General features: G+C 39.4%; 1 protein-coding gene across 1 annotated transcript in view; it reads right to left on the reverse strand.

The window, feature by feature from the left end:
* LOC120062414 (cytoplasmic FMR1-interacting protein 2-like) overlaps positions 1 to 13,063 on the reverse strand; it is a 64,329-nt gene that overhangs the window by 32,796 nt on the left and 18,470 nt on the right. Inside the window, exons 4-7 of the mRNA XM_039012379.1 lie at positions 10,687 to 10,764; positions 2,676 to 2,777; positions 2,282 to 2,463; positions 1,910 to 2,006 (exon numbers count right to left, since the gene is read on the reverse strand). Of these exons, the coding sequence (XP_038868307.1) occupies positions 1,910 to 2,006; positions 2,282 to 2,463; positions 2,676 to 2,777; positions 10,687 to 10,764 (459 nt within the window). The remainder of the gene's footprint in view (positions 1 to 1,909; positions 2,007 to 2,281; positions 2,464 to 2,675; positions 2,778 to 10,686; positions 10,765 to 13,063) is intronic.

A 13,063-nucleotide genomic window follows, 5' to 3' on the forward strand; every position in this document is an offset into this window, starting at 1 on the left:
GAGAAATATACACACTATTACTGCTGCTGCAGACACTACAGAGAGAAATATACACACTATTACTGCTGCTACAGACACTACAGAGAGAAATATACACACTATTACTGCTGCTGCAGACACTACAGAGAAATATACACACTATTACTGCTGCTGCAGACACTACAGAGAAATATACACACTATTACTGCTGCTGCAGACACTACAGAGAAATATACACACTATTACTGCTGCTGCAGACACTACAGAGAAATATACACACTATTACTGCTGCTGCAGACACTACAGAGAGAAATATACACACTAGTACTGCTGCTGCAGACACTACAGAGAAATATACACACTATTACTGCTGCTACAGACACTACAGAGAAATATACACACTATTACTGCTGCTACAGACACTACAGAGAAATATACACAATATTACTGCTGCTACAGACACTACAGAGAAATATACACACTAGTACTGCTGCTACAGACACTACAGAGAAATATACACACTATTACTGCTGCTGCAGACACTACAGAGAGAAATACACACTATTACTGCTGCTACAGACACTACAGAGAAATATACACACTATTACTGCTGCTTCAGACACTACAGAGAAATATACACACTATTACTGCTGCTGCAGACACTACAGAGAAATATACACACTATTACTGCAGCTGCAGACACTACAGAGAGAAATATACACACTATTACTGCTGCTGCAGACACTACAGAGAGAAATATACACACTAGTACTGCTGCTGCAGACACTACAGAGAAATATACACACTATTACTGCTGCTACAGACACTACAGAGAAATATACACACTATTACTGCTGCTACAGACACTACAGAGAAATATACACACTATTACTGCTGCTACAGACACTACAGAGAAATATACACACTAGTACTGCTGCTACAGACACTACAGAGAAATATACACACTATTACTGCTGCTGCAGACACTACAGAGAGAAATACACACTATTACTGCTGCTGCAGACACTACAGAGATATATACACACTATTACTGCTGCTGCAGACACTACAGAGAAAAATATACACACTATTACTGCTGCTGCAGACACTACAGAGAAATATACACACTATTACTGCTGCTGCAGACACTACAGAGAGAAATATACACACTATTACTGCTGCTGCAGACACTACAGAGAGAAATATACACACTATTACTGCTGCTGCAGACACTACAGAGAAATATACACACTATTACTGCTGCTGCAGACACTACAGAGAGAAATATACACACTATTACTGCTGCTGCAGACACTACAGAGAAATATACACACTATTACTGCTGCTACAGACACTACAGAGAGAAATATACACACTATTACTGCTGCTACAGACACTACAGAGAAATATACACACTATTACTGCTGCTGCAGACACTACAGAGAAATATACACACTATTACTGCTGCTGCAGACACTACAGAGAAATATACACACTATTACTGCTGCTACAGACACTACAGAGAAATATACACACTATTACTGCTGCTGCAGACACTACAGAGAGAAATATACACACTATTACTGCTGCTGCAGACACTACAGAGAAATATACACACTATTACTGCTGCTGCAGACACTACAGAGAGAAATATACACACTATTACTGCTGCTGCAGACACTACAGAGAAATATACACACTATTACTGCTGCTGCAGACACTACAGAGAGAAATATACACACTATTACTGCTGCTGCAGACACTACAGAGATATATACACACTATTACTGCTGCTGCAGACACTACAGAGAAATATACACACTATTACTGCTGCTGCACAACACGCACACACACACACACACACACACACACACACACACACACACACACACACACACACACACACACACACACACACACACACACACACCTGCGTAATCCTGTTGTGATTGGCTAGGAACATAGAGAGGTTCTGTGACTCCTGGATGGACTGAGGGTCGGCCATCTTCCTCAGGAACTGAGCCGCCCTGCAGACACAAATATTACCACATATCTAATTCTGTAGCCACACCTCACAGATTCTGTTAACCTGAGTCAATTGGGTACATCTCAATAGTGGGGTAAATTGGCCCTTCATTCTGTCCCTTTTGCTTTATTTAAGCTGATGTGAAGGAACTAGACAGGTGAAAGCAAATTCCTGTGTTTTCAGGATCAGTACAGGTGAAGGAAAGGTGATAGGGAGAGGAAGCCACTGCAGGCTATTGAGATGCATCCCCACATTGTGTCTGTCTTCCCTCCGTACCTTTTATAGGCAGAGTGGTCGTTCTTGACGCTGCACTTCATGTTCTTGAGTTCGTCGAGCACAGCGAACATGTTGATGAACTTGCCCAGGGTGAGAAGGTAGGCTTCAGAGACAAAGTCTTTCCTCCGCTCAGCGTGGCACAGACGCTTCACCTCCCCACAGAAACGCTCGATGGCCTTACGCTGCAGGGGAGGACAGGGGAAAAGGAGACGACAGAGAGAAGAGAGGTTTTTCAGATATATATAGGACTCATTTGTTCATTCATTATTTAATTCAAGGGACAAGGATATGATTGACTGACAGAATTCCAATTCAAATACGATACATTCATTACGTTGTTCATTCATTTGATTGATTGATTCATTCATTCATCCATCAATCAATGGTCTCTCACCTGAAAGTACATGAACTTCATGAGCTTGGTGACCTCTGGTTCCAGCACCTCCACAGTCTTCTCATAGATCTCCACTCTGTTGGGCTGCTCATTACACTTCACCTGGAGAACACAGGGGGGTGCCGTCACACTGCCTGCTCACTGGAATCACTCACAGGGCTCTCCCACATCTTTTTTTACATGTCACAGATCACAGTGTCCCTAGCCAGTATCACATTTTTAGGATCAGATGCCCGTACTAGAGCTGGGACGATAAACTGAAAACGATCAACGATACGATCACTTATCGCAGGCATTTTGCTGATATCGTTCATTACAATAAGTAGTCTACACCAGAGAAAAGTTTAAATTAAAAATGTTTGCTAAAATGGGTGATTATAAATGGGACAATTGATGGCTACAACCATCAAATGAGTAGTAGCAGTTTAATGTTCTAAACTGTGGTGCACATTAATGTTCTAAACTGTGGTGCACATTAATGTTAAACTGTGGTGCACATTAATGCTAAACTGTGGTGCACATTAATGTTCTAAACTGTGGTGCACATTAATGTTAAACTGTGGTGCACATTAATGTTAAAAACTGTGGTGCACATTAATGTTAAAAACTGTGGTGCACATTAATGTTATAAACTGTGGTGCACATTAATGTTCTAAAAGGTGGTGCACATTAATGTTCTAAACTGTGGTGCACATTAATGTTCTAAACTGTGGTGCACATTAATGTTCTAAACTGTGGTGTACATTAATGTTAAACTGTGGTGCACATTAATGTTCTAAACTGTGGTGCACATTAATGTTCTAAACTGTGGTGCACATTAATGTTATAAACTGTGGTGTACATTAATGTTATAAACTGTGGTGCACATTAATGTTATAAACTGTGGTGCACATTAATGTTCTAAACTGTGGTGCACATTAATGTTATAAACTGTGGTGTACATTAATGTTATAAACTGTGCACAATATTGTTAAACTGTGGTGCACATTTATGTTATAAACTGTGATGCACATTAATGTTATAAACTGTGGTGCACATTAATGTTCTAAACTGTGGTGCACATTAATGTTATAAACTGTGGTGTACATTAATGTTATAAACTGTGGTACACATTAATGTTCTAAACTGTGGTGCACATTAATAATGTTCTAAACTGTGGTGCACAGTAATGTTCTAAACGGTGGTGCATATTAATGTTATAAACTGTGGTGCATATTAATGTTTTAAACTGTGGTGCATATTAATGTTATAAACTGTGGTGCATATTAATGTTTTAAACTGTGGTGCACATTAATGTTATAAACTGTGGTGCACATTAATGTTATAAACTGTGGTGCATATTAATGTTATAAACTGTGGTGCATATTAATGTTTTAAACTGTGGTGCACATTAATGTTAAACTGTGGTGCACATTAATGTTAAAAACGGTGGTGCACATTAATGTTATAAACTGTGGTGCACATTAATGTTAAAAACTGTGGTGCACATTAATGTTATAAACTGTGGTGCACATTAATGTTAAACTGTGGTGCACATTAATGATAAAAACTGTGGTGCACATTAATGTTATAAACTGTGGTGCATATTAATGTTATAAACTGTGGTGCACATTAATGTTTTAAACTGTGGTGCACATTAATGTTATAAACTGTGGTGCACATTAATGTTCTAAACTGTGGTACACATTAATGTTACAAACTGTGGTGCACATTAATGTTCTAAACTGTGGTGCACATTAATGTTCTAAAAGGTGGTGCACATTAATGTTATAAACTGTGATGCACATTAATGTTAAACTGTGGTGCACATTAATGTTAAAAACTGTGGTGCACATTAATGTTATAAACTGTGGTGCACGTTAATGTTATAAACTGTGGTGCTCATTAATGTTATAAACTGTGGTGCACATTAATGTTTTAAACTGTGGTGCACATTAATGTTCTAAACTGTGGTGCACATTAATGTTCTAAAAGGTGGTGCACATTAATGTTATAAACTGTGATGCACATTAATGTTAAACTGTGGTGCACATTAATGTTAAAAACTGTGGTGCACATTAATGTTATAAACTGTGGTGAACATTAATGTTATAAACTGTGGTGCACGTTAATGTTATAAACTGTGGTGCTCATTAATGTTATAAACTGTGGTGCACATTAATGTTATAAACTGTGGTGAACATTAATGTTATAAACTGTGGTGAACATTAATGTTATAAACTGTGGTGCACAGTAATGTTCTAAACTGTGGTGCACATTAATGTTATAAACTGTGGTGCACATTAATGTTCTAAACTGTGATGCACATTAATGTTATAAACTGTGCACAATATTGTTAAACTGTGGTGCACATTAATGTTATAAACTGTGCACAATATTGTTAAACTGTGGTGCACATTAATGTTATAAACTGTGGTGCACATTAATGTTATAAACTGTGGTGTACATTAATGTTATAAACTGTGCACAATATTGTTAAACTGTGGTGCACATTAATGTTATAAACTGTGATGCACATTAATGTTAAACTGTGGTGCACATTAATGTTCTAAACTGTGGTGCACATTAATGTTCTAAACTGTGATGCACATTAATGTTATAAACTGTGCACAATATTGTTAAACTGTGGTGCACATTAATGTTATAAACTGTGCACAATATTGTTAAACTGTGGTGCACATTAATGTTATAAACTGTGGTGCACAATATTGTTAAACTGTGGTGCACATTAATGTTATAAACTGTGGTGCACATTAATGTTATAAACTGTGGTGCACATTAATGTTATAAACTGTGGTGCACATTAATGTTATAAACTGTGGTGCACATTAATGTTATAAATGTATTGTTCTATTTATCATTATCGCATCAATTCAGGAAATGTATCACAATATGGATTTCTGTCCATAATCGCCCAGCTCTACCCCTACACTTTCTGGGGAGGACAAATGGCCCCTATGTATGTCCCAAATAGCCCCCATAGGCCCTGGTCAAGAGTAGTACACTACATAAGGAATAGGATGCTATTTGGGAAGCAAACAAATGATGTGTCCCTGAGGCTACAAATTCAGCTCTTATACATCACTACACTATCAACAGCCTGAGGCTACAAATTCAGCTCTTATACATCACTACACTATCAACAGCCTGAGGCTACAAATTCAGCTCTTATACATCACTACACTATCAACAGCCTGAGGCTACAAATTCAGCTCTTATACATCACTACACTATCAACAGCCTGAGGCTACAAATTCAGCTCTTATACATCACTACACTATCAACAGTCTGAGGCTACAAATTCAGCTCTTATACATCACTACACTATCAACAGCCTGAGGCTACAAATTCAGCTCTTATACATCACTACACTATCAACAGTCTGAGGCTACAAATTCAGCTCTTATACATCACTACACTATCAACAGTCTGAGGCTACAAATTCAGCTCTTATACATCACTACACTATCAACAGCCTGAGGCTACAAATTCAGCTCTTATACATCACTACACTATCAACAGTCTGAGGCTACAAATTCAGCTCTTATACATCACTACACTATCAACAGCCTGAGGCTACAAATTCAGCTCTTATACATCACTACACTATCAACAGCCTGAGGCTACAAATTCAGCTCTTATACATCACTACACTATCAACAGCCTGAGGCTACAAATTCAGCTCTTATACATCACTACACTATCAACAGCCTGAGGCTACAAATTCAGCTCTTATACATCACTACACTATCAACAGTCTGAGGCTACAAATTCAGCTCTTATACATCACTACACTATCAACAGCCTGAGGCTACAAATTCAGCTCTTATACATCACTACACTATCAACAGCCTGAGGCTACAAATTCAGCTCTTATACATCACTACACTATCAACAGCCTGAGGCTACAAATTCAGCTCTTATACATCACTACACTATCAACAGCCTGAGGCTACAAATTCAGCTCTTATACATCACTACACTATCAACAGCCTGAGGCTACAAATTCAGCTCTTATACATCACTACACTATCAACAGCCTGAGGCTACAAATTCAGCTCTTATACATCACTACACTATCAACAGTCTGAGGCTACAAATTCAGCTCTTATACATCACTACACTATCAACAGTCTGAGGCTACAAATTCAGCTCTTATACATCACTACACTATCAACAGCCTGAGGCTACAAATTCAGCTCTTATACATCACTACACTATCAACAGCCTGAGGCTACAAATTCAGCTCTTATACATCACTACACTATCAACAGCCTGAGGCTACAAATTCAGCTCTTATACATCACTACACTATCAACAGCCTGAGGCTACAAATTCAGCTCTTATACATCACTACACTATCAACAGTCTGAGGCTACAAATTCAGCTCTTATACATCACTACACTATCAACAGTCTGAGGCTACAAATTCAGCTCTTATACATCACTACACTATCAACAGTCTGAGGCTACAAATTCAGCTCTTATACATCACTACACTATCAACAGCCTGAGGCTACAAATTCAGCTCTTATACATCACTACACTATCAACAGTCTGAGGCTACAAATTCAGCTCTTATACATCACTACACTATCAACAGTCTGAGGCTACAAATTCAGCTCTTATACATCACTACACTATCAACAGCCTGAGGCTACAAATTCAGCTCTTATACATCACTACACTATCAACAGCCTGAGGCTACAAATTCAGCTCTTATACATCACTACACTATCAACAGTCTGAGGCTACAAATTCAGCTCTTATACATCACTACACTATCAACAGCCTGAGGCTACAAATTCAGCTCTTATACATCACTACACTATCAACAGCCTGAGGCTACAAATTCAGCTCTTATACATCACTACACTATCAACAGCCTGAGGCTACAAATTCAGCTCTTATACATCACTACACTATCAACAGCCTGAGGCTACAAATTCAGCTCTTATACATCACTACACTATCAACAGCCTGAGGCTACAAATTCAGCTCTTATACATCACTACACTATCAACAGCCTGAGGCTACAAATTCAGCTCTTATACATCACTACACTATCAACAGTCTGAGGCTACAAATTCAGCTCTTATACATCACTACACTATCAACAGCCTGAGGCTACAAATTCAGCTCTTATACATCACTACACTATCAACAGTCTGAGGCTACAAATTCAGCTCTTATACATCACTACACTATCAACAGCCTGAGGCTACAAATTCAGCTCTTATACATCACTACACTATCAACAGCCTGAGGCTACAAATTCAGCTCTTATACATCACTACACTATCAACAGCCTGAGGCTACAAATTCAGCTCTTATACATCACTACACTATCAACAGTCTGAGGCTACAAATTCAGCTCTTATACATCACTACACTATCAACAGCCTGAGGCTACAAATTCAGCTCTTATACATCACTACACTATCAACAGTCTGAGGCTACAAATTCAGCTCTTATACATCACTACACTATCAACAGCCTGAGGCTACAAATTCAGCTCTTATACATCACTACACTATCAACAGCCTGAGGCTACAAATTCAGCTCTTATACATCACTACACTATCAACAGCCTGAGGCTACAAATTCAGCTCTTATACATCACTACACTATCAACAGTCTGAGGCTACAAATTCAGCTCTTATACATCACTACACTATCAACAGCCTGAGGCTACAAATTCAGCTCTTATACATCACTACACTATCAACAGCCTGAGGCTACAAATTCAGCTCTTATACATCACTACACTATCAACAGTCTGAGGCTACAAATTCAGCTCTTATACATCACTACACTATCAACAGCCTGAGGCTACAAATTCAGCTCTTATACATCACTACACTATCAACAGCCTGAGGCTACAAATTCAGCTCTTATACATCACTACACTATCAACAGCCTGAGGCTACAAATTCAGCTCTTATACATCACTACACTATCAACAGCCTGAGGCTACAAATTCAGCTCTTATACATCACTACACTATCAACAGTCTGCAGCACCCGGCCTCACCCTTCTAGAATCTGAAGTCAAATGACTACTGTTTGCTAATGATCTGGTGTTTCTGTCCCCAACCAAGGAGGGCCTACAGCAGCACCTAGATCTTCTGCACAGATTCTGTCAGACCTGGGCCCTGACAGTAAATCTCAGTAAGACTAAAATAATGGTGTTCCAAAAAAGGTTCAGTTTCCAGGACCACAAATACAAATTCCATCTAGACACCGTTGCCCTAAAGCACACAAACAACTTTACATACCTCGGCCTAAACATCAGCGTCACAGGTAACTTCCACAAAGCTGTGAACGATCTGAGAGACAAGGCAAAAAGGGCCTTCTATGCCATCAAAAGTAAAAATTTAACATTGTCACGACTTCCGCTGAAGTCGGTCACTCTTCTTGTTCGGGTGGTGTTCGGCGGTCGACATCACCGACCTTCTTGCCATCACTGATCCATTTTTCATTTTCCATTGGTTTTGTCTTGTCTTCCTTCACACCTGGTTCCAATCCCATCAATTACATGTTGTGTATTTAACCCTCTGTTTCCCCTCATGTCCTTGTCGGAGAATGTTTTGTTTGTATGTGATGTGCTATTTAGTGTTGGTGTGCGACGGGTTTTGTACCCACTTTGTTATTTTGTACATTTTGGTTGTTTTGGAGTTTGGTCAGCATTTATTAAATAACTCCGTTTATACCAAGTTTGTTCTCCTGCGCCTGACTTCCCTGCCGCCAACACGCACCCCTTACAAACATACAAATTAGGATCTGGCTAAAAATACTTGAATCAGTTGTAGAACCCATTGCCCTTTATGATTGTGAGGTCTGGGGTCCACTCACCAACCAATAATTCACAAAATGAAACAAACACCAAATTGAGACAAATTGCATGCAGAATTCTGCAAAAATATCCTCAGTGTACAACGTAAAACACAAAATAATGCATGCAGAGCATAATTAGGCCGATACCCACTATTATCAAAATCCAGAAAAGTGCAGTTAAATTCTACAACCACCAAAAAGGAAGCGATTCCCAAACCTTCCATAACAAAGCCATCACCTACAGATAGATGAACCTGGAGAAGAGTCCCCTAAGCAAGCTGGTCCTGGGGCTCTATTCAAACACAAACAGACCCCACAGAGCCCCAAGACAGCAACACAATTAGACCCAACCAAAACATGAGAAAACAAAAAGATAATTACTTGACACATTGGAAAGAATTAACAAAAAAACAGAGCATGCTATTAGAATGCTATTTGGCCCTAAACAGAGAGTACACAGTGGCAGAATACCTGACCACTGTGACTGACCCAAACTTAAGGAAAGCTTTGACTATGTACAGACTCAGCGAGCATAGCTTTGCTTTTGAGAAAGGTCGCCCTAGGCAGACTGCCCACAAAATGAGGTGGAAACTGAGCTGCACTTCCTAACCTCCTGCCTAATGTATGACCATATTAGAGACACATATTTCCCTCAGATTACACAGACCCACAAAGAATTTGAAAACAATCCCTTTTCTACTTTAACTATTTGCACATAATATTACATTTGAAATGTCTTTATTCTTTTGTGAGTGTAATGTTTACTGTACATTTTTTATTGTTTATTTCACATTTGTTTATGATCTATTTCACTTGCTTTAGCAATGTAAACATGTATCCCATGTCAATTAAGCCCTTTGAATTGAATTGAGAGAGATACAGAGAGAGAGAGACAGAGAGAGAGAGAGACAGAGAGAGAGAGACAGAGAGAGAGAGACAGAGAGAGAGAGAGAGAGAGAGACAGAAAGAGAGAAACAGAGAGAGAGAGACAGAGAGAGAGAGAGAGAGAGAGAGAGAGACAGAGAGAGAGAGACAGAGAGAGTGTGTGTAATGTTTACTGTTAATTTAATATTTTTTATTTCACTTTTGTTTATTAATCTATTTCACTTGCTTTGACAATGTAATCATATGTTTCCCATGTCAATTAAGCCCTTTGAATTGAAAGAGAGAGTTACCTGTGGTATAGCTCTTGAGCAGCTTCTCCAGGTGTAGAGCATGACAGCATACTCATGGCCTTCCTCCAGCATCTCATTCTGGGGAGAGAGAACAGACAGAGGGGTTATATCTACACCTATTTATAAATGATGTGGCTAACTGTATGGATAAAAGGCTCAATTGTGCTGCCCTCTTCATTGACCTGTCAAAGGCTTTAGATACTGCTGATCACTCATTGCAAATTCAGAGGCTTTCCTCAATTGGCCGAGACCAGGCTGTATGTAACTGGTTGAAACATGACTTGACAGATAGAACTCAATGTGTGTCTACTGATGGTGTTAAATCAGGTTTCCTGGATATTATGAAAGGTGTCGCGCAGGGGTCGATTTTAGGTCCAGTACATTTTAATGTTTACATTAATAATATTGACTTTCCTGTAAACAATTGTGACCTGCACTTGTATTGCGATGATACTGTTGTGTATGTTATTGCCCCCACAGTTGACCGGGCTCTACCTGAACTACAGTCTGCCTTCATTGTATTATGATACTGTTGTGTCTGCTATTGCCCCCACAGTTGACCAGGCTCTACCTGAACTACAGTCTGCCTTCATTGTATTATGATACTGTTGTGTCTGCTATTACCCCCACAGTTGACCAGGCTCTACCTGAACTACAGTCTGCCTTCATTGTATTATGATACTGTTGTGTATGTTATTGCCCCCACAGTTGACCAGGCTCTATCTGAACTACAGTCTGCCTTCATTGTATTATGATACTGTTGTGTCTGCTATTGCCCCCACAGTTGACCAGGCTCTATCTGAACTACAGTCTGCCTTCATTGTATTACAGAAAACTATTGATCGTGTCACTGCTTCCAAATATCTGAGCATCTGGACAGATGAAAAGCGGTCTTTTAAAAGCATACTGATGAGTTAGTTACAGTTGAAGTCGGAAGTTTACATACACTTAGGTTGGAGTCATTAAAACTAGTTTTTCAACCACTCCACACATTTCTTGTTAACAAATCGTAGTTTTGGCAAGTCGATTAGGACATAATTTTTCCAACAATTGTTTACAGACAGATTATTTCACTTATAATTCACTGTATCACAATTCCAGGGGGCCAGAAGTTTACATACACTAAGTTGACTGTGCCTTTAAACAGCGTGGAAAATTCCAGAAATTTATGTCATGGCTTTAGAAGCTTCTGATAGGCTAATTGACATTATTTGAATCAATTGGAGGTGTACCTGTGGATGTATTTCAAGGCCTACCTTAAAACTCAAATCCTTTTTGCTTGACCTCATGGAAAAATCTAAATAAATCAGCCAAGACCTCAGAAAAAAAATTGTAGACCTCCACAAGTCTGGTTCATCCTTGGGAGCAATTTCCAAACGCCCGAAGGTACCACGTTCATCTGTACAAACAATAGTACGCAAGTATAAACACCATGGGACCACACAGCTGTCATACCGCTCAGGAAGGAGACGCGTTCTGTCTCCTAGAAATGAACGTACTTTTGTGCGAAAAGTGCAAATCAATCCCAGAACAACAGCAAAGGACCTTGTGAAGATGCTGGAGGAAACAGGTACAAAAGTATGTATATCCACAGTAAAACGAGTCCTATATCGACATAATCTGAAAGGCCGCTCAGCAAAGCAGAAGCCACTGCTCCAAAACCGCCATAAAAAAGCCAGACTACGGTTTGCAACTGCACATGGGGACAAAGATAGTACTTTTTGGAGAAATGTCCTCTGGTCTGATGAAACAAAAATAGAACTGTTTGGCCATAATGACCATCGTTATGTTTGGAGGAAAAAGGGGGAAGCTTGCAAGCCGAAGAACACCATCCCCTCCGTGAATCATGGGGGTGGCAGCATCATGTTGTTGGGGTGCTTTGCTGCAGGAGGGACTGGTGCACTTCACAAAATAGATGGCATTATGTGGATATATTGAAGCAACATCTCAAGACATCCGTCAGGAAGTTAAAGCTTGGTTATAAATGGGTCTTCCAAATTGACAATGACCCCAAGCATACTTCTAAAGTTGTGGCAAAATGGCTTAAGGACAACAAAGTCAAGGTATTGGAGTGGCCATCACAAAGCCCTGACCCCAATCCTATAGAAAATTTGTGGGCAGAACTGAAAAAGTGTGTGCGAGCAAGGAGGCCTACAAACCTGACTCAGTTACACCAGCTCTGTCAGGAGGAATGGGCCAAAATTCACCCAATTTATTGTGGGAAGCTTGTGGAAGGCTACCCGAAACGTTTGACCCAAGTTAAACAATTTAAAGGCAATTCTACCAAATACTAATTGAGTGTATGTAAACTTTTGACCCACTGGGAATGTGATGAAAGAAATAAAAGCTGAAATAAATCATTCTCTCTACTATTATT

Source organism: Salvelinus namaycush, chromosome 17 (genome assembly GCF_016432855.1).
Source record: "Salvelinus namaycush isolate Seneca chromosome 17, SaNama_1.0, whole genome shotgun sequence".
Taxonomy (NCBI): Eukaryota; Metazoa; Chordata; class Actinopteri; order Salmoniformes; family Salmonidae; genus Salvelinus; species Salvelinus namaycush.